We start from the raw sequence: 27,203 nt of genomic DNA, 5'->3' as shown, positions 1-27,203 counted from the left end.
ATGAGATGTTTGTTTAGATATATATTAGATGTTGAGTTCATTTGAAATATTAGATGTTGAGTTTATTTGAACACATATGACATATTCATTGTGTGAGAAGGAGATGTTGAGATTCTTGTAATTGAACACATATTAGATGTTTAGTGTATACCGATATTTGAGATGAAGATGAACTCATATATGTTTATTGTTTGAAGTTTGTAAGGATGGTTTGGCTTCTCGACGATGTCTACGACACGAAACACCGGGCCTACATGATGCACGAGAAGGAGATGGTAATAACGAGTAATCTAAATATTTTGCAAATTTGCCTTAAGTTGAAATTTACATGCCCTAAGATTTGTCATTACTTGTTTTTTGCAGAAGCTTGAACCTTTGAAAATTCAGTATCACGGGGTCTTTGGTCCTGCCATGCCTTACGATGAGCGGTACACACCGTACATCAAGCAGGCAGGACTACTCCCGTGGATTCAGTTGGTCAGCCGGTCCATGCCGAATCTGAACGCTCCACTGGTGTCCGCTTTTGCTGATCGGTGGAGGCCGGAGACGCATAGTTTCCATCTTCGGACTGGGGAGATGACCGTGACGCTCGAGGATGTCTCGTTGATCACCGGTCTTGCTATCGATGGGATGCCTCTCTGTATGAGCACCGATTCTAATGGGTGGCGTGAGCAGATGATTGCTCTTATCGGTATGGCTCCTACCGAGGCCGAGGCTGATGTAGAGGAGGGAGAAGAGAAGAAGAAGAAGGAAAGGAAAGCAGCCGGAGCTGCTTTCACGTGGATTCAAACTCACTTTGCGACGTGCCCTCCGGATGCCACTGATGATGTGATCCAGACACATGCTCGTGTCTACATGTGGTATGTTGTGTCGAGGACTTTGTTTCCTGACTCCACTAGCAAGAACGCTCCATGGATGTGGCTGAAGGCGTTGACCGTCTTCGATAACAAATGGAGCTGGGGTTCAGCGACTCTTGCCTACTTGTACCGACAGGTAGTTGGTCTGTTTTGTGATCAACTCATTTCTTCATTAGCAATGCAAGCTTGCTGTCAAGTTAACATTGTTTTTCTTTCATATGCAGCTGGACGATGCGTGTTGCAGGATCACAGGTAGTGCAGGCATTGGTGGTAATATGCTTCTACTTTCTGTATGGAGTTGGGAGCGTCTGCCTGTTGGACGCCCGAAGAGCGTCAGGTTTAATCCTTGGTATGAAGATGAAGATGACGAATTACGGCGCCCCACTTGGGCTTACAAGTGGGATGTGGTTTCTGAGATGACGAACATGTCAATCTCATGTACCAGAAGTACGTTGCCGAGTTGGACACGATTACGCCTGAGCAGGTAACGAGGTCATTACTTCAGTCATTTCTCATGTTTGCCTGAAAAAAATTCACCAATTTTGCATTGTTGCCCTATTTCATAGGTGGAATGGCAGCCATATGGCGCCGATGACAGACTTGGGTACACCTCGGAGTTTACCATCAACCCGATGTGCTTGCGGGATAGGGATCTCTGGCGTATGCGGTGCCCACTGATATGCAACCGGGCTGTTGAGTTTCATTTGCCACATCGCGTGTGTCGTCAGTTTGGTCTGTTCCAACCTCACCCACCGGAATGGGTGGATACGGACAAAGCACTTCATAGGTAAGAGAGCATGAACCATATTGACTAAGCATCGTCACTCCTTGATTTTGCTAATATTTGGTTTTGTACCATGCAGGTTGGACAGGAGAAGGCAGCGGAAGATAAAGGACTGGGGCAATTATCATGCTTCGTATGTTACCCGCTTCCAGCTTTGTGTGGAGGAAGCTCGTAGCAGTGCACACGCCAAGCTTCGTGAGCATAGTCCACTTGCTTTTGATAACTACATACGATGGCTTCTTGAAAATACTCGACTTGAGATATGCCCGCCGGCATATAATGAGGATATTCTTGAAGAACCCGTAAACTTTGAGGATCTATCAAAGGGGAAGTACAACAGAGATGTCAGGGTAGGGCACGGAGTCCCTGCTGTTCCGGTGATTAACTATGTGGTAAAGTGTTCCTTCTTTACTTTCCCGTTGGCCGTATTACACATGTTTGAATGGCTAACGTGTTCATTCTTTCTCATCCGCAGCGCACCGAGATCAAGAAAGCAGCTGATGAGAGCCAGTCTATTCTGGAGGAAACATCGGTTGGAAAAGGCAATGATGATGGTTCACTACGAGCATTTCTCAAGGTACATATCGCATTCACTATGAGAGCCAGTCTATGTTGCGGAGTCTGATATCGTATACACTTGTTCATGTTACAGCGTCAAGCCAAGAAGTTAAGGCGGTTATCGAATCTTCTCGGTTGCCACGATCCCGAATTTGATGAACCATCTGCCTCTAGGTATGGTACACCATCAGACCCCTCATCTCACCATCAGAGGGACGATGTGAGTTCCTCATATGCTTATCTGGATGATGAGGGTGCGGTCACCCAAGAGGTATGACTAATCCTTTAGATGTGATTCTCACTTGATTGCGACGTCGGTCTTCACCATATTGTTTGATTGTGTGATAGGGCGATGAGCTTGATGATGACATGACTTTGGCGGACGCTCAACTTCGGTCCCCATATGTGTTCAAGCCTAGGAAGCCCAGATGCCGGTACACGCCCAACGACTTTGACAACAGGGGCAACCCAAAGGTGGTCGTAGGGACCTCGCGGATGGCTAGCTTGGATCATGAGGCGGAGGCGGAGGCGGAGGAGGAAGTGCAGGAAGAGGAGGCTCGTCCACCCAGGAAGAAGAAGATTGCCTGCAGGCGTGGCACCAGGAACACGCGCGGAAGGCATTAGTGCTTGTGTTTGTTAGTGCTCTTGTAGCCGTTTCATTAGGTTGATGAACTTGTGACATTATGTTATATGTTGGTGAACTATTACTAGTGTGGTATTTGTGTTTGCGAACTAGTAGTAATGTTGAATTGTCCTAAATGATGTGATGTTCAAGTTATTAGTTGTCTTTGTTCAGTATGTGCAGTTTACAATAATTTTAACGATGTTCAAGCAAGTTATGTGAGTGCTGCATGAGGCCAAAATGGCATCTGTTTCTGTAGTTTGGCAGTTAACAGCACTGCAGTGACACCCAGGCGCTGCACTGTACTGTGCAGCGCCCAACGCTTAGGCGCCACACCATACAGTGCAGCGCCCGTCTCGTAGGAGCTGCTCAACTGGCCATGGCTAAGTCAGAGTGCAGCGCCCAACTGCAAGGTGCTGCACTGTACTGTGTGACGCCTATCCCTTGGGCGCTGCACTGTACTGGAAAAACTGAGTTTACAACACGTTCATTTCACCGGAACATCATAATACTTACAATGACTGCAGCATCATAGCAATTTGAACAAACACAAATTTTATGCCGATGAGTTCATAACTTAAGACAATTCAAACATTACTATGGCATGGTTCACAGCACATTCATTACAAATGACAAATGGCAGCTTGCCCTAGAAGATAGTTCACCAACATCTCACATGCCCTCACAAGTTCACGACACATTCATTAGAAGATAGTTGACGACGAGTGCACCAAAGCGAAGTCCCTACTGAGTAGAGCAAGGCCATTTCCCCTTCTTGTCACATGCCGAGTCCTCCTCTTGCACCTCGCGAGCCTTTGCAAGCTTTCTTGCTCTCTCCTCCTCATGAGCAAGTTTCGCTTGGCGTGCCCTCTCCTCCTCTCGTTTCTTCCGCTCCATCCTCTCCTTCCGACGACGCTCTTCCTCCAAGCCTCTTCGAAATGATTCTTCGAACCGCCGTTGCCGCCTAAGACAATCTTGGTATTGGTCCTTTTTGACATCTTCTGGCACTTCAAGATCTATCCACGTGAAGTACTTGCATAGAGGAGGCGGTGACTGCATACAACATTTTTGTTAGTGTTGACACATATTGGAGAGTAGCATTTTACTTCTCGAGCTTACCGGTGGTTGGTCATAGGCGTTAGTTGGAAGTGCATGATCATAAGCATAGTTCGGGCATACAAAATATCTCCGCCCTTCCGTCCATGATTTCTTTCGGTCGGTGGACACCTTCACCTTACAAACATCTCCACACCAACATGGCGGGATATTGACATCTTTCTCCTTCACCTTGTCCAAAGATGCGTCCTCCCACTTGTTCGACATGTCTTCTTGGTTAGCACACGGTGGCCTCGTCATGGAACCGGATGAAGCCATGCCTACAAAACCGAGAATTCTTGGTTAACCCTAACCCCCACTTAACAATAACCACAACCCTAATCATAGCATAACCCTAACACCAACATCAAACACACATAACCCTAATCATAGCATAACCCTAACACCAACATCAAACACACATAACCCTAACCCTAGCATACTATGAAAGCCTAACCATACGAAATTAGCAAAGAAACATAACATGATTCAACAAAAATTTCCAAATCCAACCCAAAACTAGGGTTTCCCCAAAGTAGCAAGATTTGAGCAAATGTGACAATTCCTATGGATGAAAACGAGGGGATCGGAGGAGAATACCTTAAGGGAGGGCTTGGCTTCGAAATCAATGGTCAAGGACTCCAGATCTGAGAAGGATTTGAGAATTCCTGGATGGCTATCCGATATGACACAAATTTCCCTTTCAGCCGGTAATACCCTTGTTCTCAATTGACGCAAGAACCACTCCCAGTTATCATTGTTCTCCACCTCAACCAAAGCGAAAGCCAAAGGCAACACCCGGTTATTGGCATCACTTGCTATTGCAACCAACAAAGTGCCCTTGTATTGTCCAGTCAAGAACGTGCCATCAATGGCGATGACGGGCCGACAATGCTCAAATGCCCTCACGCATTGCTCAAAGGCCCAAAATGCACGACCAAATACTCGGACAGTCCTCCCGTTATGAATCAATGTTTGGTGCCCATGAGGCTCAACCATGTGAACCATGCCTGGGTTTGTGGCGGCCATAGCTAACAACAACCTAGGGAGTCGGTTGTATGATTCCTCCCAATTGCCATACAACATCTTGAATGCGGCTTGCTTCGCCTTCCATGCCTTGCCGTACTTCACCTTGTAATAAAAGATGGCTTTCACAAGGTCAATGACACTCTTGATGCTCATTATTGGAAGTGTGGATATTTGGTTGGATAACCTGTAAGCAATGAACTCGGACGTGAGTTGTCTATGTTGTTGGTACACAAGCTCGCCATCCGCATTCTTGTGCTGGCACATGTGAGTTGGTAGACAACTCACTATGTGCCAAGTGGGACCTCCTTTCCATGGCCTTGCACACATAATCCATGGACATCTTGGCACTTCACATTTGACCGTGTAACGCACATTGACGTCCGAGTTTGCCACTTTATGTGGACGGTAATGTGTAACCGAGTAGTTGTCGAGCCACATCTTCAATTCCAAGAAGGATTGAAACTCACAACCGGGATATATCCCGTTCTTGCCGTCTTCCAAATCACGGTGAGAACTTGGCCTGGCTCCAAGAGATATGCATTTGCCACCATCCACAACGGCTTCATCCACGAGACTAAGATCCTTGAACAATGGTGTCTTGTGATCCCGCTCGAATACCTTCTTGAATGCTTGAGCCTCCTTCGGCGTGAACCCCTCCTCATCAACTTCTTCATCGGGACCATCATCATCCGAGTCTGATGCATATGCACGGGAAAAAGGGATGGATTGGTCCATTGTCTCTTGCACATGATATTGGTCGAGATCACGCACATTGTTGTCATGGAGATCAACTTCGTTGTCATCCTCCTCGTATTCATCATTCTCCTCTTCAAAATCTTCATTTTGGTTGTTTGGAGTCGGGCTCAATGTTGGCCAATCTTGTTGCGTGAAACTCATTTGATCTTGGTTAATGGGTGGGGGAGTGCTAGCAACCAACGGGGAGGGGTTCCGGTTCAAGTCCAAATTCAAAGTAGACTCAACCTTCTTGGAGGCAAATAACTCAAGAGCCTTGTCTAGAGATTCGGCAACCGTCTCCTTGTATGCAACCCAACGTTGCTCAGAGTTCACACGCATTGTCTTCCAACGGATGTGCATTCCAAAACCAACATTATGCCTTCCCTCGAACTCAACAACGTCACTTGGGTCCATCCAATTCAAATCCTTCCTCACTTGTTCCAAGAGCTCCGCATAGCTAGGACTACTCTCAAACACCATGTCAAGCTCATCTGGGTCTGTCTCAAAATTGCCTTTCAAAAAGGCCTCTTTATCCACATGATGAATATAAACACATGTTCTCCCCATCCCTATAATAATCAAAACGCACATATATCAAGTAAGTACTTAACAAAAATATTTGCACAAAATGCATATGCCCTAACATATATATGAATTAATAACCATAACCCCCACAGAACAATTACCACAACCCTAAACATAGCATAACCCTAACACCAACATCAAACACACATAACCCTAACCCTAGCATACTATGAAAGCCTAACCATACCAAATTAGCAAAGAAACATAACATGATTCAACACAAATTTCCAAAACCAAGCCAAAACTAGGGTTTCCCCAAACTAGCTAGATTTGAGCAAATGTGACAATTCCTATGGATGAAAATGAGGGGATCGGAGGAGATTACCTTAAGGGAGGGGTTGGCTTCGAAATCCATGGTCAAATACTCCAGATTTGCAAGATTTGAGAAGGATTTGAGAGGGGGGAAGAGCGGAAGAGAGGAGGGGCGCAAGGCTAAGGGTGGGGGGGGGGTGGGGGTGGGGGGGGGGGGGGGGGGGGGGAGAGAGGGTGGGGCCAGCCTAAGTGGCACACAGACTGTGCAGCGCCTAAGCGCTAGGCGCTGCACATTACAAGTGTGGCGCCTAAGGCTTAGGCGCTGCAGTGTTGTCTGTGGGGCCGCAACTGGACCAGGGCTGCCACGCTGGCAGGAGGTGCGACGCCTAAGGCAGAGGTGCTGCATAGTAGTGTGCGACGCCTAGCTGTCGGGCGCCACACGAAAGGGTCAGCAGAGTGAAATTTTTTTGGAAGCAGGTTAGTTTGTGATTTGATTTCGCCTTCAGGTCAAATATGTGATTTCTCCCGTCTTTATTGATGATCCAGTACAAGCATTATAGCCGCGAGGGGATGCATCCAACAAATGCGATGGTTTGGAGAGACACGAGCGAACAATCGTGTCCTTCGTACATGGCGGTTATGGATAGTGGAGATTCTCCATAATTAACACATGGGTTAATTAAACTCAACACCCCCCCTAATCTATGCTATTCTTGTAGACATCATCATCTTAAATAAAAGCTTCCTCAAAAACCCTGTGGGAAAAATATGAGGAGTATAGCATTTGATATGTTGATAAAACTCCTACAAACCCATTGGGAAAAATAAGGAGAGAATGATGCAACATGCAACATATAATGGTTATTGTCTTTTTTAACTCAATACGAGAAAACCCATAGAGTTTTGATGACAATAAATATGTCGTATATACTTAACCCCGGTAGGGAAAACAGAAAATATGACATATGATCTCATGTTGATATTACCTCATTAAAAACCTTTATGAGAACCTGTATAGTAAACTCATGAAGGGGAAAAGAGTATAATATGATGTTTTGAACAGGAACAATTCAGGAAGGTACCCCCCTGATTCTTGCAAATTCTGAAGCCATCACATACCAATTCCATGAACGTATTTCTGGAATGTAGAAGCTGGTAGAGACTTGGTGAATAAATCATTCACATGATTTGACTTGCAAGATACGCAATATAGCGATATTGCTTATTACGTAACCTGTTTGCATCTGGGCAACACAAGCAACATTATCTTAGAGATAATGGTTGATGGATGTGGCCATGAGGTCTGTTTCGAAGACTCTCATGGGATGGCTACCACACCTAACAGGAACACTAAGCTTGCCTATGATCTGACATAGCGGGGATCTGATCAATGTATCCAATGGTATTGGTATTCAGATTTCTCTGAAACTTTGAAAAACCAGGACAAGTTGTTTGATGCCTTCGAAAATATCGATAGATATTCTTGAGTCTCAACCAATTGTGTTTGGTGGATCCAATGGCATTATGGAACACCGAGTCCCAATATCTCATTGCCATCACCTCTTGATCTAAAAAGATCTTTCTCTACGTCTAGAGAAGAGTTATGGATGGATAAGATTTGTCCACAATGAATTTCTCCAATATATTTTGGATATAGACAATGTAGTATACCATAATGTATGAATGAAGGTGCTCAAGTTGTAGGAATGAGCAATATTTTGGTTTACCCAAATCCTTCATTTTAAACTCTGTCATTTAGATGATTACATGTGTCGTCATTGCAAACACACAAACGTGGATAATCATCATTGTAGGAGTAATCCTTGTGAATAAGGAACTCACTATGTCGGTTGTACCAAATGTACCGACGATAATAATAAGTCATATGGTGACTTACTGATTTTACACAATGTATGTTACATTTTGTACTTCGATTCAGAATTGAGGTTTCGTCGAGAACCATCTATATCTGAATCTAGTGATCTACATGGATATGTAATCACTACATCTATCAACTGCAGAGATAGATGATTTTGAACTGCCAATGATATAAGTTATCGGGATGAGATTCCACCTTTGAAGAATAGTTGGGTATTTGCATGAACCCTTGTGCTACAATATTTGCTCTTTGTTTCACCACCTCATTGTTCTCAATTCTGTTTCCAAAAGAAAACCGGTGTAGGTATTGCTTGCGAATACCTTCCCATTATTGAGCAAGATCATTTCTACCTAGATTATACCTTTTGCTTGAGTTCAATCTGAGTGGTGTTCACACTTTGCCATGGCCTTTGGATCTGAATCATTTGGAAGGTTTTTGCAATCTAGTTGAGAAATGTATGTCGACAATTGTAGACTTCCGCTTATATGATTCTCCAGAATCTATATATTAATATATAGTTGATGGAAATATCGTTACCCATGGTGACTGCTCGCGATTTCCCAATGCGATTGAGTCAGGTATTCCGATGTCCCGGTCATTGTCTGCACTATGACCTGGGTTGGTGGAGGTTTCCCATCCATTGGGTCTCTGTCAACATGAAATTGACTTGCATTTACTGATTCACAGGCCTTGATATCCTTGCTTGCGAGAAGCTGAATCCTGATGTACTTCTGCCATACATCTTCCCCTGTTACATAGAGAATGTGCTTGCCATATCCGTTGCATATGGTAAAGAGAAGTTATTTCTCTTTGTTGTCATCATAAGTTTCGTTAGAGAAACTATTTTGACGGTTACCTCTATAGTTTAGTAGGGTACGAGTTAAACTGGGAAGCAATAAAGAATCCTTAAGTTACTCGAGTACCCACAGGGATAGTAAATATGACTCGAGTTGAGCCAACAAATACCTCATCGCGTCTAGCGATTTTAAAATACCGCCTTTTCTCCCAACAAGAGTGGAAGCATTTTACTTCCCTGAGTATAGAGTTCGTGGTGCATATGTCCACAAGGCACAAATCATCTTTTATCAAATTGACCCCCGTAGAAATCTATATATAGACATGAAGATTCTCAATATAAAAATCACTCAGATATATAGAATACATACAAATGTATTTGTACCAAAGTGTTGATACAATATATTGTGATATACAATATATGATGACAACAATACTTATGTTCTTATTAGAACATCGTAAATGGACATAAATTGTGTTGACCACTCGGGAGATTGAGAGACTAGAAGAAGTCTTCAAACATGTTAGTTGAGTCATATTCAACAATCATATTCTCCGTGCCCATAGGGTCCCGTCATTGCTGGTGATGTCGGGTTGAAGTGAGCTTCAAACCTTTGCCCTTGAGGTATGTTGTGTCCTAGGAATTGCTGATACAGAATAACTAGATGCAGAGATCTGAATCGATATAATGCCTTATGATGTATAAGACAATATTTTTCTGTTAGCGGTGTGATTCCGACCAGAGGTTAATCATGTGGTCTTGGATTGCACACACTATTCCACGATACACAAGATTGATCATGATGTACATGCTCATGTAGGGTAGTGGTGGCGATTGAGGGAAAATGCCTCAAAATTCTCTAGGCATCGGTTACCAGAGATAATTAATTTACGATTAGTAAATTAAAGACCATCATGGTAATGTTCCAAAATTAATGGATATTTCAAGAAGTTATCTTGAAACCATTAATGTGACTCTCAAATTGCTAAGCATGACACCTTGAAGATAATCTCCAAAATGAAGTAGATCTCGCAGCACTAGGGAGTATTGTTTGAAATATGCCCTAGAGGCAATAATAAAGTGGTTATTATTATATTTCCTTGTTCATGATAATTGTCTATTGTTCATGCTATAATTGTATTGACCGGAAACCGTAATACATGTGTGAATACATATATCGTAATATGTCCCTAGTAAGCCTCTAGTTGACTAGCTCGTTGATCAATAGATGGTCATGGTTTCCTGACCATGGACATTGAATGTCGTTGATAACGGGATCACATCATTAGGAGAATGATGTGATGGACAAGACCCAATCCTAAGCACAACAGAAGATCGTGTAGTTCGTTTGCTAAAAGCTTTTCTAATGTCAAGTATCATTTCATTAGACCATGAGATTGTGCAACTCCCGGATACCGTAGGAATGCTTTGGGTGTACCAAACGTCACAACATAACTGGGTGGCTATAAAGGTGCACTACAGGTATCTCTGAAAGTGTCTGTTGGGTTGGCACGAATCAAGACTGGGATTTGTCACTCCGTATGACGGAGAGGTATCTCTGGGCCCACTCGGTAATGCATCATCATAACGAGCTCGATGTGACTAAGGAGTTGGTCACAGGATCATGCATTACAGAACGAGTAAAGAGACTTGTCGGTAACGAGATTGAATGAGGTATAGAGATATCGACGATCGAATCTCGGGCAAGTAACATACTGATAGACAAAGGGAATTGTATACGGGATTGATTGAGTCCTCAACATCGTGGTTCATCCGATGATATCATCGTGGAACATGTGGGAGCCAACATGGGTATCCAGATCCAGCTGTTGGTTATTGGCCAGAGAGATGTCTCGGTCATGTCTGCATGGTTCCCGAACCCGTAGGGTCTACACACTTAAGGTTCAGTGACGCTAGAGTTGTTATGGGAAATTGTATGTAGTTATCGAATGTTGTTCGGAGTCCCGGATGAGATCGCGGACATCACGAGGAGTTCTGGAATGGTCCGGAGGTGAAGAATTATATATGGGAAGTCCAGTTTCAGTCATCGGAATAATTTTGGGGGTTATCGGTATTGTACTGGGACCACCGAAAGGTGTCTGGGGGTCCACCGGGTGGGGCCACCTGCCCCGGTGGGCCAAGTGGGCTGAACAGGGGTGGGAACCAGCCTCCTAGTGGGCTGGTGCACCCTCCCCAAGGGCCCAAGGTGCCTAGGGTTGAAAACCCTAGGGGGTGGGGGAGCCTCCCACCTAACTTGGGGGGCAAGTCCCCCCTTGGCCGCCGCCCCCCTCTAGATGCATCTAGGGGGGCCGCCCCCCTCTCCCTTCACCCTATAAATATAGGGGGGGTGGGAGGGCAGCCGCACCCCTTCTCTGGCGCAGCCTTCCCCCTCTCGAACACCTCCTCCTCCGTAGTGCTTGGCGAAGCCCTGTCGGAGAACTGCAAGCTCCACCACCATGCTGTCGTGCTGCCGGAGCTCTCCCTCAACTTCTCCTCTCCCCTTGCTGGATCAAGAAGGAGGAGACATCCCTGGGCTATACGTGTTTGAACGCAGAGGCGCCGTCCATTCGGCGCTAGATCGGATCTTCCGCGATTTGAATCGCCGTGAGTACGACTCCATCATCCGCGTTCCTTGTAACGCTTCCGCTTAGCGATATTCAAGGGTATGAAGATGCACTCCCTCTCTCTCGTTGCTAGAATCTCCAACAGTGGCATCATGAGCTAGGTCTACGCGTAGATTCTATGCACGAGTAGAACACAAAGTAGTTGTGGGCGATGATTTGTTCAATTTGCTTACCGTTACTAGTCTTATCTTGATTCAACGACATTGTGGGATGAAGCGGCATTGTACACTTACGTGAGACTGGTTCCGCCGATTGATATGCACTTGGTGCATAAGGTGGCTAGCGGGTGTCTGTTGATGACCCACAAGTGTAGGGGATCTATCGTAGCCTTTTCGATAAGTAAGAGTATCGAACCCAACAAGGAGCAGAAGGAAATGATAAGCAGTTTTCAGTAAGGTACTCTCTGCAAGCACTGAAATTATCACTAATAGATAGTTTTGTGATAAGGTAATTTGTAACGAGTAGCAAGTAATAAAAGTAAATAAGGTGCAGCAAGATGGCCCAATCCTTTTTGTAGCAAAGGACAAGCCTGGACAAACTCTTATATGAAGTAAAGCGCTCCCGAGGACACATGGGAATTATCGTCAAGCTAGTTTTCATCACGTTCATATGATTTGCGTTCGGTACTTTGATAATTTGATATGTGGGTGGACCGGTGCTTGGGTACTGTCCTTACTTGGACAAGCATCCCACTTATGATCAACCCCCATTGCAAGCATCCGCAACTACAACAAAGTATTAAGATAAACCTAACCATAGCATGAAACATATGGATCCAAATCAGCCCCTTACGAAGCAACACATAAACTAGGGTTTAAGCTTCTGTCACTCTAGAAACCCATCATCTACTTATTAATTCCCAATGACTCCCTCTAGGCCCAAACAATGGTGAAGTGCCATGTAGTCGACGTTCACATGACACCACTAGAGGGATGACAACATACATCTCATCAAAATATCGAACGAATACCACATTCACATGACTACTTATAGCAAGACTTCTCCCATGTCCTCAGGAACAAACGCAACTACTCACAAAGCATATTCATGTTCATAATTAGAGGGGTATTAATATGCATAATGGATCTGAACATATGATCTTCCACCGAGTAAACCAACTAGCATCAACTACAAGGAGTAATCAACACTACTAGCAACCCACATGTACCAATCTGAGGTTCGGATACAAAGATTGGATACAAGAGATGAACTAGGGTTTGAGATAAGATGGTGCTGGTGAAGATGTTGATGGAGATTAACCCCCTCCCAATGAGAGGATCGTTGGTGATGAAGATGGTGATGATTTCCCCCTCCCGGAGGGAAGTTTCCCCGGCAGAACAGCTCCGCCGGAGCCCTAGATTGGTTCGGCCAAGGTTCCACCTCGTGGCGGTGCAGTTTCGTCCCATGAGCTTGCTTATGATTTTTTTCTTGGACGAAGGACCTCATATAGCAGAAGATGGGCATCAAAGGGCCACCAGGGGGCCCACGAGGCAGGGGGGTGCGCCCAGGGGGTAGGGCGCGCCCCCACCCTTGTGGCCAGGGTGTGGCCCCCTCTGGTGGATTCTTTCTCTAGTATTTTTTATTAATTCCAAAAATGACTTCCGTGAAGTTTCAGGACTTTTGGAGCTGTGCAGAATAGGTCTCTAATATTTGCTCCTTTTCCAGCCCAGAATTCCATCTGCCGGCATTCTCCCTCTTCATGTAAACCTTGTAAAATAAGAGAGAATATGCATAAGTATTGTGACATAATGTGTAATAACAGCCCATAATGCAATAAATATCAATATAAAAGCATGATGCAAAATGGATGTATCAACTACCCCAAGCTTAGACCTCGCTTGTCCTCAAGCGAAAGCCGAAATCGAAAAATATGACCACATGTTTAGAGATAGAGGTGTCGATAAAAATAAAATGCGGACATGAGGGCATCATGATCATTCTTAGAACAGCAACATATATATATTGTCATATGATCTCTTATGCTAAAGTAACAATTCAATCACAATTTCAAGTATGAATCATAAACTTCATTGAGAACCAACAAACTCTAATCTCAGTCATTGAGGCAGTTGCAATTTATCATAACATAGGAAAGAGTTAATATAAGAGCTTTTCAGCAAGTCCACACACTCAACTATCATTTAGGCTTCCACAATTTCTAACACTCATGCAATACTTATGGGTATGGAGTTTTAATCGGACACAGAGAAAGATAGGGGCTTATAGTGTTGCCTCCCAACTTTTTACCTCAAGGGTAATGTCAACAATAATAGTTCATGCAAACCCACATCCAATTAGGCATATATATCAGGATCTTTCCAACACATTGTGCTTGCCAAAGGATAAAATGTAAAAAGGAAAGGTGAAGATCACCATGACTCTTATATAAGGTAGAGGATAAAAGTAACAGATAGGCCCTTCGCAGAGGGAAGCAGAGGTTGTCATGCGCTTTTATGGTTGGATGCACAAAATCTTAATGCAAAAGAACGTCACTTTATATTGCCACTTGTGATATGGACCTTTATTATGCAGTCTGTCGCTTTTATTTCTTGCACATCACAAGATCGTATAAAGCTTATTTTCTCCACATTAATAGATCATACATATTTAGAGAGCAATTTTTATTGCGTGCACCGATGACAACTTACTTGAAGGATCTTACTCAATCCATAGGTAGATATGGTGGACTCTCATGGCAAAACTGGGTTTAGGTATATTTGGAAGCACAAGTAGTATCTCTACTTGGTGCAAATAAATTGGCTAGAAAGAGAGGGAAAGGCAAGCTCAACATTTTGGATGATCCATGACAATATAATTTATCTCAGATGTAAGAAAACACGACCCATTATGTTGTCTTCCTTGTCCAACATCAACTCTTTAGCATATCATACTTTAATGAGTGCTCACAATTATAAAAGATGTCCAGGATAGTATATTTATATGTGAACCTCTCTTTCTTTATTACTTCCTATTAATTGCAACGATGACCAAAACTATGTTTGTCAACTCTCAATAATTTTTATTCATCATACTCTTTATATATGAAGTCACCACTCTCCATAAGATCCATATGATCTCTTTATTTATTTCTATTTCTTTTATTCTATTCCCTCAGGATCATAGAAAAATAATCAAGCCCTTGACTCAACACTAATCTTTATTATATATAGCTCATGGACTCGATTACATAGGAAGATCATAAAGCAAAACTCACAACTAGATCATACTAAAACTTTATTCTACTAGATCAAGATATTATCAAAAGGATCGAACTAAGAAAAACGGCAAAGATAAAAGGTGTGATGGTGATACAATACCGGGGTACTCCCCCAAGCTTGGCAGTTGCCAAGGGGAGTGCCTATACCCGATGCTCAGTTCTTCTTTGTTGGTGAAGAAGGTGTTGGTGATGATGGGTAGTCGCATATCGAGCGTAAGAGATCCTCCAATTTGCGGATAATGCCCTTGAGTGCGATGATATGCTCCTTCAACAAAATATTTTCACTTGTGAGATACTTGTTTTGAACGCGAGCTAACTCAATCATCTTGAAAGCTTCAATCTCCGTTGGGGTAAAGAGATTGAGGTAAGGTTGAAGGATGTCTTCTTCTGCTACTGCCGGAACTTGATCCCCCATGGCCTTCTTGATCCCATCATCCTTGTTGATCTCTCGGGGTTCTTCTCTCTTCAGCTCTATCTTCATTAGCCAAGCATCGTTGCCCTCATTGTTGGAGGAGGAGGGAGACGACATGATGCTTGGCCTTGACAACCCTGGTAGAAAACAGCTCGAAACAAGAACAGGAGATTTTTGCGTGATACGGTGGTCAAAACCTTTGGGAGATTATATAATGATTTTTACCAACCAAAAGAAGTATCGTGCAAGAAAACGGAGTCCGGAGAGCACACGAGGTGCCCACGAGGCAGGGGGTGCGCCCAGGGGGGTAGGGCGCGCCCTCCACCCTCGTGGAAGCCTCATGTCCTTTCCGGTCTGCTTCTTATTTTCCTATTTCCTTAAATATTCCAAAACGGAGAAAAATTGCCATTAGAACTGTTTTGGAGTCGGTTTACTTACCGTACCACATACCTATTCCTTTTCGGAGTTTGAAACGTTCTGGAAAGTGTCTCTTATGTATTCCTCCGGGGTTACGGTTTCAATAACCTTAGTTTCAACATTTATAGGATTACCTGAGATATAATGTTTGATTCTTTGACCGTTCACCACCCTCGGATTTGTGCCTTCGAAGTTGTTGATTTTTATGGCACCAGATAGACCTCCTCGATAACGTAAGGACCTTCCCATTTAGAGAGAAGTTTGCCAGCAGAAAATCTTAAACGAGAGTTGTATAGCAATACATAATCACCTACATTAAACTCACGTTTTTGTATCCTTTTATCATGCCATCTTTTAACCTTTTCTTTAAACAGCTTGTCATTCTCATAAGCATGGGTTCTCCATTCATCAAGTGAGCTGATGTCAAAAAGCCTCTTCTCACCGGTAAGTTTGAAGTCATAGTTGAGCTCTTTAATGGCCCAATATGCTTTATGTTCTAGTTCGAGAGGTAAGTGACATGCTTTACCATAAACCATTTTATACGGAGACATACCCATAGGATTTTTATATGCAGTTCTATAAGCCCATAATGCATCATCAAGTTTCTTGGACCAATTCTTTCTAGATCTATTAACAATCTTTTGCCAAATTAATTTAATCTCTCTATTGCTAAGTTCTACTTGACCACTAGACTGTGGATGATATGGAGATGCAATTATATGATTAACATCGTACTTAGCAAGCATTTTACGAAAGGCACCATGAATAAAATGTGAACCACCATCAGTCATTAAATATCTAGGGACTCCAAACCTCGGAAAAATAACTTCTTTAAGCATCTTAATAGAGGTGTTATGATCAGCACTGCTAGTTGGAATAGCTTCTACCCACTTAGTAACATAATCAAAAACAACTAAAATATGTGTATACCCATTAGAGGAAGGAAATGGTCCCATATAATCGAAGCCCCACACATCAAATGGTTCAATAACAAGTGAATAATTCATAGGCATTTCTTGACGTCTACTAATATTACCAATTCTTTGACATTCATCACAAGACAAAACAAACTTACGGGCATCCTTTAAGAGAGTAGGCCAATAAAAACCAGATTGCAATACCTTATGTGCAGTTCTATCTCCAGCATGGTGTCCTCCATAAGCCTCAGAGTGACACTTGCATAGGATCTGTTCCTGTTCATGCTCAGGTACACAACGTCTAATAACACCATCTGCTCCTTCTTTATAAAGGTGTGGGTCATCCCAGAAGTAATGTCTTAAATCATAGAAAAACCTTTTCTTTTACTGGTATGTGAAACTAGGTGGTATAAATTTAGCAACAATGTAATTGGCATAATCAGCATACCATGGAGCAGTGTGAGAAGCGTTTATGATAGCTAATTGTTCATCAGGAAAGCTATCATCAATAGGTAGTGGGTCATCAAGAACATTCTCTAACCTAGACAAGTTGTCTGCAACGGGATTCTCAGCTCCCTTTCTATCAATAATATGCAAAACAAATTCTTGTAGCAAGAGAACCCATCTAATAAGTCTAGGTTTAACATCTTTATTTTTCATAAGATATTTAATAGTAGCATGATCAGTGTGAATAGTTACTTTAGAATCAACTATATAAGGTCTGAACTTATCACAAGCAAATACAACTGCTAAGAATTCCTTTTCAGTAGTAGCATAATTTCTCTGGGCATTGTCTAGAGTTTTACTAGCATATTGAATAACATTTAATTTTTTATCAACTCTTTGTCCTAGAACAGCACCTACAACATAGTCACTAGGATCACACATGATTTCAAAGGGTAAATTCCAATCAGGTGGCTGAACAATAGGTGCAGAAATCAAGGCTTTCTTAAGTATTTCAAATGCTTCTACACAATCATCATGAAAGACAAAAGGAATATCTTTTTGTAATAGGTTAGTCAGAGGCCGGGAAATTTTTGAGAAGTCCTTAATGAACCTCCTATAAAACCGGCATGACCAAGGAAACTTCTTATACCATTGATGTCCTTGGGAGACGACATCTTTTCAATAGCATCAACTTTAGCTTTGTCAACTTCAATACCTCTTTCAAAAATTTTATGCCCTAAGACAATACCTTCATTAACCATAAAGTGGCACTTCTCCCAATTCAAGACAAGGTTAGTTTCTTCACATCTGTGCAAAACTCGATCAAGGTTGCTCAAGCAATCATCAAAAGAGGATCCATAAACAGAGAAATCATCCATGAAAACTTCACAAATCTTTTCACAAAAGCCAGAGAATATAGCCATCATGCATATTTGAAAGGTAGCAGGTGCATTACATAAAACAAAAGGCATACGTCTATAAGCAAAGTTACCGAAAGGGCAAGTAAAAGTGGTCTTTTCTTGATCATCAGCTGACATATGTATTTGAGAGAAACCAGAGTAACCATCTAGAAAGCAAAAATGTGTATGTTTGGATAATCTTTCTAGCATTTGATCAATGAAAGGCAAAGGGTAATGATCTTTTTTTGTTGGTTTATTTAATTTGCGGAAATCAATTGCCATCCTATAACCTGTAATAATTCTTTGTGGAACCAATTCATCTTTATCATTAGGAATGACAGTAATACCTCCCTTCTTGGGGACACAATGGACAGGGCTTACCTACTGACTATCAGCAACAGGATAAATTATACCTGCCTCAAGGAGCTTTAATATTTCCTTTCTTACCACTTCTTTCATCTTAGGATTTAGCCGTCGTTGGTGATCAATAACTGGTTTGACGTCTTTCTCCAAATTTATTTTGTGTTGACATAGAGTGGGACTAATGCCCTTAAGATCATCAAGAGTATATCCAATAGCAGCATGGTGCTTCCTCAGAGTTTTCAATAATTTCTCTTCTTCATGCTTTGAAAGGTTAGCACTAATAATAACAGGATATATCTTCTTTTCATCAAGATAAGCATATTTAAGAGTATCAGGTAATGGTTTAAGCTCAAACATGAGATCACCCTTGGGTGGAGGAGGATCCCCTAGGATTTCAACAGGCAAGTTGTGTTTCAGAATAGGTCTCTATTTAAAGAATACTTCATCTATTTCCCTTCTTTCATTCATGAACATATCATTTTCATGGTCTAGCAAATATTTTTCTAAAGGATTAGTAGGAGGCACGACAATAGAAGCAAGACCAATAATTTCATCTTTACTAGGCAATTCTTTATCATGGGGTTGTCTACAAAATTTAGCAAAATTAAACTCATGAGACATATACCCTAAACCAACAGAAATAATATCCTTATTGCAGTCTATCTTAGCATTAACAGTATTCAAGAAGGGTCTACCAAATATAATGGGACAAAAGCTATCTTGTGGGGAACCGAGAACAAGAAAATCAGCAGGGAATTTAACTTTCCCACACAAGACTTCAACATCTCTAACAATCCCTACTGGTGAAATAGTATCTCTATTGGCAAGCTTAATGGTAACATCGATATCTTCTATCTCAGCAGGTGCAATATAATGCATAATTTCTTCGTATAAGGAATGAGGTATTGCACTTGCACTAGCGCCCATATCACATAAGCCATGATAACAATGATCTCCTATTTTAACGGAAATAACAGGCATGCCTACAACAGGTCTATGTTTATTTTTAGCATCAGGCTAGCAATTCTAGCAGCTTCATTGCAGAAGTAAATAACATGCCCATCAATATTATCGGCCAAGAGATCTTTAACCATAGCAATACTAGGTTTAACTTTAATTTGCTCAGGGGGTTTGTGTGTCCTAATATTACTTTTGTTGACTACAGTTGAAGCTTTAGTATGATCCTTTATTCTAACAGGGAAAGGTGGCTTCTCAATATAAGCAGCAGGAACAAAAGGATCATCATAAGTGATAGTCCTTTCTTCAACTTTAATAGGTGCAACTACTTTTACTTCAATGGGAGGATTATATTTAAACCACTTCTCCTTAGGGAGATCAACATGTGTAGCAAAGGATTCACAGAAAGAAGCTACTATCTCAGAGTCAAGTCCATATTTAGTGCTAAATTCACGGAAAGCATCAATATCCATAAAAGATTTAACACAATCAAACTTATGTGTTATACCTGACTCCTTACCTTCGTCGAGGTCCCATTCTTCAGAGTTGCGTTCAATTCTTTCCAATAAATCCCATTTGAATTCAATAGTCTTCATCATAAAAGATCCAGTACAAGAAGTATCCAGCATGGAGCGATTATTGAGAGAAAGCCAAGCATAAAAATTTTGAATGATCATTTCTTTTGAGAGCTCATGATTGGGGCATGAATATAGCATTGACTTAAGCCTCCCCCAAGCTTGAGCGATGCTTTCTCCTTCGCGAGGCCAATATATATATATAATTACGATCACGATGAACAAGATGCATAGGATAAAACTTCTGATGAAATTTCAATTTCAATCGCTTGTAGTCCCATGATCCCATATCATCACATAGCCTATACCATGTCAATGCATCTCGCTTCAAAGATAAAGGGAAGACCTTCTTCTTGATAACATCCTCGGGAATACCTGCAAGCTTAAATAATCCACAAACTTCATCCACATAGATTAGGTGCAAATCGGGATGTAATGTTCCATCACCTGCAAAAGGATTAGCTAGCAGTTTCTCTATCATACCCGAAGGAATTTCAAAGTAAACATTTTCAGTAGGTTCAGTAGGTTGAGGAGCAACTCCTTGCTCTACTGGTCGGGGTGAAGATACCCCAAACAAGCCCCTCAAAGGATTATGTTCCATAGTAACAAGTGACAGTAAATTTCAGCACACTATATAAATTTGTCCTTACCAAATTCCACCTACCAAAGGCGCTTCACTCCCCGGCAACAGCGCCAGAAAAGAGTCTTGATGACCCACAAGTGTAGGGGATCTATCATAGCCTTTTCGATAAGTAAGGGTATCGAACCCAACGAGGAGCAAAAGGAAATGGTAAGCAGTTTTCAGTAAGGTACTCTCTGCAAGCACTGAAATTATCGGTAACATATAGTTTTGTCATAAGGTAATTTGTAACAAGTAGCAAGTAATAAAAGTAAATAAGGTGCAGCAAGATGGCCCAATCCTTTTTGTAGCAAAGGACAAGCCTGGACAAACTCTTATATGAAGTAAAGCACTCCCGAGGACACATGGGAATTATCGTCAAGCTAGTTTTCATCACGTTCATATGATTCGCGTTCGGTACTTTGATAATTTGATATGTGGGTGGACCGGTGCTTGGGTACTGTCCTTACTTGGACAGGCATCCCACTTATGATTAACCCCCATTGCAAGCATCCGCAACTACAACAGAAGTATTAAGGTAAACCTAACCATAGCATGAAACATATGGATCCAAATCAACCCCTTACGAAGAAACGCATAAATTAGGGTTTAAGCTTCTATCACTCTAGCAACCCATCATCTACTTATTAATTCCCAATGCCTCCCTCTAGGCCCAAACAATGGTGAAGTGTCATGTAGTCAACGTTCACATGACACCACTAGAGGGATGACAACATACATCTCATAAAAATATCGAACGAATACCACATTCACATGACTACTTATAGCAAGACTTCTCCCATGTCCTCAGGAACAAACGTAACTACTCACAAAGCATATTCATGTTCATAATTAGAGGAGTATTAATATGCATAATGGATCTGAACATATGATCTTCCACAGAGTAAACTAACTAGCATCAACTACAATGAGTAATCAACACTACTAGCAACCCACAGGTACCAATCTAAGGTTTGGATACAAAGATTGGATACAAGAGATAAACTAGGGTTTGAGATGAGATGGTGCTGGTGAAGAAGTTGATGGAGATTGACACCCTCCCGATGATAGGATCGTTGGTGATGACGATGGTGATGATTTGCCCCTCTCGAAGGGAAGTTTCCCCGGCAGAATAGCTCCACCGGAGCCCTAGATTGGTTCTGCCTCATGGCGGCGGCTTTCGTCCCGTGGGCTTGCTTATGGTTTTTCTCAGACAAAAGACCTCATATAGCAGAAGATGGGCATCAGAGGGCCACCAGGGGGCCCACGAGGCAGGGGGCGCACCCAGGGGGGTAGAGCGCGCCCCCACCCTCGTGGCCAGGGTGTGGGCCCCCTCTGGTGGATTCTTCCTCCAGTATTTTTTATTAATTCCAAAAATGACTTCCGTGAAGTTTCAGGACTTTTGGAGCTGTGTAGAATAGGTCTCTAATATTTGCTCCTTTTCCAGCCTAGAATTCCATCTGTCGGCATTCTCCCTCTTCATGTAAACCTTGTAAAATAAGAGAGAATAGGCATAAGTATTGTGACATAATGTGTAATAACAACCCATAATGCAATAAATATCAATATAAAAGCGTGATGCAAAATGGACGTATCATCTATCTCTCCCACTTTAGTCGGATCGGATTCGATGAAAAGGGTCCTTATGAATGGTAAATAGCAATTGGCATATCACCGTTGTGGCTTTTGCGTAGGTAAGAAATGTGCTTGCTAGAAACCCTTAGCAGCCACGTAAAACATGCAACAACAATTAGAGGACGTCTAACTTGTTTTTGCAGGGTATGCTATGTGATGTGATATGGCCAAAAGGATGTGATGAATGATATATGTGATGTATGAGATTGAACATGTTCTTGTAATAGGAATCACGACTTGCATGTTGATGAGTATGACAACCGGCAGGAGCCGTAGGAGTTGTCTTAATTTATTGTATAACCTGCATGTCAATGAAAATGCCATGTAATTACTTTACTTTATTTTTAACCGTTAGCCATAGTAGTAGAATTAATAGTTGGCGAGATAACTTCATGAAGACACGATGATACCATCTTGTAGCGACCCGACCTCAGATGGTCAAGTCTCCGTGCTTCAGTGTCATCCCTGGATCGGTAATGCTGACACACACAGTACTCGAGGATTTATAACAGAGTAGCAATCACACACTTATTACATCGAAAAGTCTAAAAGAGAACTTATTACAGTAATATGGCTTAAGGCCATCTAATGCAATAACAGCGGAACGCTTGGAAGATAAAGTGAGTCCATCAACTCCAACGGCATAGCTGAGCTGCACGGCAACGACCTAACGAATCTTACTCCTCGTCTGAAAAGTCTGCAACATAATACGTTGCAGCCCGAAAACGGGTCAGCACATGGAATATGCTGGCAATATAACACAGTAGAGCAGAAACAGAATAATGCTATCACTACATGCATATATGGCTGGTGGAAAGCTGTATGGTTATAGTTTTTGCGAAAAGCCAATTTTCCCTACAACAAAGGAATAGATTTTAATTTAACTATCATGGTGGTTGAAACATCATTGAGAAGGTACCCCCAACTCAATCGCAATTAAAGTGATTAACAACCCAACAGTATTAATTAAACATGGTGAGATACATGTGATAACCCAAGTACTAGATACTCAAGAATTGTCCATAACCGGGGACACGGCTAACCATGATTAGATTGTACACTCTGCAGAGGTTTGCACACTTTTCCCCACAAGACTCGATCGCCTCCGTTGGATTTCTCGCACTACATGGTGTTTGAGAAACGGATGACCGAGATAGTCTTTCAGAAACGTTAACTCTCTACTCCGGGTAGACCATACCAAACCTACCAAACCCACTACCTGCTGATCTACCTCTTCAAGAGCTTCACATAACTTACTCAACTATGCTAGAGCCCATAATAGCTTTTGGCTGCACACGAAAGTTTCTAGCATGAATCATCTCAGTTCCCTTTGAGCCTGGGTGGCGGTCCATAGGAAGATCACACGGGTACCCCAGGATTTCCAAAAAAATACAGACAACACTGGGTTCCCCAGGTGCCTCAATCCACCCAGTTGTTTGATTAAGTTGCCACCTTAAGTTGAACCATTAATTAACAATCTCACATCTGTCATGAATTTCACTCAAACCCAAACCATGTCTACGAGCATAGCATAGCAATATAAGCAATACGTAGAAGTAACTCCCAAGGGTTTGAATATAACAGGGCAATAGGTTCTACCTCAGCAACTACTTCCCAACCCACAAGTTAATGACATCCTAATCATGCAATGTTTGAGGATTGGAACTAATGCATAAAAACTGGGTAATAATGGGATATGATCAAAGTGTTACTTGCCTTGCTGACGATCCGCGAATCCTAGAGACTCGTAGTAACACGCTTCGCACTCCAGGAATTCTATCGCAAGCAAACAATAACATACATAAGTAACAAGCAATGATACACAAGCAAAACTCAAATAAGAGAGGTTAACCAGAAAGTTCAACTTAAGAACTCCGGTACGCAAAAAGAATCAAAACAAACGAAGCAACAAAAGTCAAACGGCAAAATAAAACCACTTCGTTTACTAAGCTGAACTTAGGTCAAATTTTACAGTAGCAAAAACTTGTTTGAGTTGATTAACCGGAAAGAGGGTTTCGAGATGAAACTCCAGGCGCTTGAATCGCCTGATTCCGATAAACGAGCGAAAAGATAAACATAAATTAAGATCGGATCAGAAATCGCGATCAGAAAAATCGCGGAATAAATCCAAGAAAAAGAAAAACGACGAACAGATTAACGAACGAACGTTCGTTATCTGGATCTAAACAAAGAACACGTTCGTTAAAACGAACGAACGAGCGAACGCTTGCTAAATAAATAAACCGGAGAAAAACCAATCATAAAAAAAAGAAAACTAGGGTTTTGAAAAAAAATAAAACCGAACGGTTTTTAAGAAAAACCGGCGGTTGGATCCGGCGGCTACCTCCGGCGAGGGGCTCCGGTGAGGGCTTGGGCGGCGGGGCGGCGGCTCGCGGGGCGGCGGGGTGCGGCGGTGGCGCGGGCGGCGGGAGGCGCTGCGCGGCTCGGAGCGGGGTGCGGGAGGCGGCGATGGTGGCGGTGGGGGGGGGCTCGGGTGGCGCGTATATAAAGGGGGCGGGGTGGGGCGGCTTGGAGGAGGGGGCAAGGCGGTGGCGACGGAGTCCGGCTTGGACTCCTCGTCCGAGTCGGCGGCGGCGGCGGCGCGCGCACAGGAGGCGGCGGTGGCGGCTGGGCCGGCCTGGCTCGGCTGGGCCCTAGGCCCAGTCGGGCGTGGGATTTTTTTTATAATACCGCCGACAGAAGAAAAATCCTAGAAAAATAAATAAAAATCTAAAAATGCCAAAACAAGTTTTCACCGTCAAAATAAAATATTTAGGACGAGTTGAACATTTTCTTGGCCCTAAAATGCAATTTTGAAAACGTGCAATTTTTCTAATGCAAATAAAATCCGAATAAAACCAAATAAAATCCAATAAATGATTTTAATATTTTCCTCCAATATTTCAATTATTTTTGGAGAAATCATATTATCTCCACTCATTTGATTTAATATGAAATATTTTTCGGAGAGAAAAATTATTAAAATCAAAATCCTCGTTTCATTATTTGATAAAAATCAAATATAAAAACCGGAAAATCCCCAACTCTCTCTGTGGGTCCTTGAGTTGCTTAGGATTTTGAGAATTGCGGAATGGAAATGCAATAAATCATGATATGCATGGATGATCTATGTATAACATTCCAAATTGAAAATTTGGGATGTTACAGTGCAAGATGATATTGGCCACATCATGTCACTTTATGATTTGCATGTGATGTTTGTCATGTTTACATCTTATTTGCTTAGAGCGATGGTAGAATAAATAAGATGATCCCTCGCTAAAATTTCAAGAAAAGTGTTCCCCTTAACTGTGCACTGTTGTGAAGGTTCGTTGTTTTGAAGCACGCACCACGTGATGATCGGGTGTGATAGATTCTAACGTTCGCATACAACGGGTGTAAGCCAGATTTACACATGCGAAACACTTAGGTTAACTTGACGAGCCTAGCATGTACAGACATGGCCTCAGAATACGAGAGACCAAAAGGTTGAACATGAGTCGTATAGTAGATACGATCAACATGGAGATGTTCACCGTTGATGACTAGTCCATCTCACGTGATGATCGAACACGACCTAGTTGATTCGGATCATGTATCACTTAGATGACTAGAGGGATGTCTATCTGAGTGGGAGTTCATTAAATTTGATTAGATGAAATTAATTATCATGAAATTAGTCTAAAATGTCTTTACAATATGTCTTGTAGATCAAATGTCCCATGCTAATGTTGCCCTCAACTTCAACGCGTTCCTAGAGAAAACCAAGCTGAAAGACGATGGTAGCAACTATACGGATTGGGTCCGTAACTTGAGGATCATCCTCATAGCTGCCAAGAAAGAATATGTCCTTGAAGCACCACTAGGTGACGCACCCATTTTCCTAGCAACTCAAGACGTTATGAACGCCTAGCAGTCGCGTATTCATGATTACTCCCTGGTTCAGTGCGGCATGCTTTACAGCTCAGAACCGGGGCTCCAAAAGCATTTTGAGTAGCACAGAGCATATGATATGTTCCAAGAGCTGAAAATGTTTTTCCAAGCTCATGCCCGGGTCGAGAGATATGAAGTCTCCGACAAATTCTACAGTTGTAAGATGGAGGAAAACAGTTCTGTCAGCGAGCATATACTCAAAATGTCTGGGTTGCACAAATGTTTGTCTCAGCTGGGAGTTAATCTTCCAGATGACTCGGTCATTGACAGGATCCTCCAGTCGCTTCCACCTAGCTACAAGAGCTTTGTGATGAACTACAATATGCAAGGGATGGAGAAGTCCATTGCTGAGCTATTCAATGCGGAAATCAGCGGAGGTGGAAATCAAAAAGGAACATCAAGTGTTGATGTCAGATTTCGGGTTCCGGCAAAACCCTTGAGGTTCGAACACTGGGGTGCACACGAAGATCTCTCCTCCCCCTTGCACTCTCCCTCACCGTGATCTCAAGGCTCAGCGTGTCGAAGTCACAGAACAAAGGGACACAAGGTTTATACTGGTTCGGGCCACCGATGTGGTGTAATACCCTACTCCAGTGTGGTGTGGTGGATTGCCTCTTGGGCTGAGGATGAGCAGTTATGAGGGAAGAACATCCTCCTGAGGAGAGGTGCTCTTGGGCTTGGTGAGTTTGTGTGTATGAGGGTGGAATGGATCTCTCCCCGGATCCGTCCGTTTTGATCGGTTCGTTTGGATCGGTCTGTTTCGATCAGTCTCCCTTCCTATTGTGGTGGCTAGCCCTATTTATAGAGGCCCTGGTCCTCTTCCCAAATGCTGACGGGAAGGGATGCCACAATGCCTAAATTTGAAGGGAGACAACTAGTACAAGCTATCCTGACTAAAGGTGGTCTTTGCCTGCCAAAGGCTCTGGTGGTGATGCCATCCTGGGGTCCATGGTGACCTCCATCCTGCCGTCCTGCTGGTCTTGGTCTCGTTGCACT

At 42.6% G+C, this 27,203-nt stretch overlaps 1 protein-coding gene across 2 annotated transcripts; it reads left to right on the top strand.

Moving 5' to 3' along the window:
- The first annotated feature begins 201 nt into the window (after positions 1-201).
- LOC125517136 lies at positions 202-2,976 on the top strand. Of its 2 annotated transcripts, XM_048682324.1 has the most exons (6): positions 1,161-1,341; positions 1,424-1,644; positions 1,721-2,033; positions 2,117-2,218; positions 2,294-2,470; positions 2,548-2,976. In XM_048682324.1, the coding sequence occupies exons 1-6, from the start codon at positions 1,294-1,296 to the stop codon at positions 2,821-2,823; spliced, it is 1,137 nt and encodes a 378-aa protein (XP_048538281.1). In that variant the 5' UTR covers positions 1,161-1,293; the 3' UTR covers positions 2,824-2,976. The 2 variants fall into 2 exon arrangements, 1 of the variants encoding a protein (XP_048538281.1); XR_007287423.1 differs by lacking the exons at positions 2,117-2,218; positions 2,294-2,470; positions 2,548-2,976 and adding exons at positions 202-275; positions 364-993 and having other exon boundaries at positions 1,082-1,341; positions 1,721-1,861.
- The last annotated feature ends 24,227 nt before the right edge of the window (positions 2,977-27,203 follow it).

Source organism: Triticum urartu, chromosome 6, assembly GCF_003073215.2.
Source record: "Triticum urartu cultivar G1812 chromosome 6, Tu2.1, whole genome shotgun sequence".
Lineage (NCBI taxonomy): Eukaryota > Viridiplantae > Streptophyta > Magnoliopsida > Poales > Poaceae > Triticum > Triticum urartu.
Note: the sequence above shows the minus strand (reverse complement) of the source record. Positions and strands in the feature narration are given on the sequence as shown.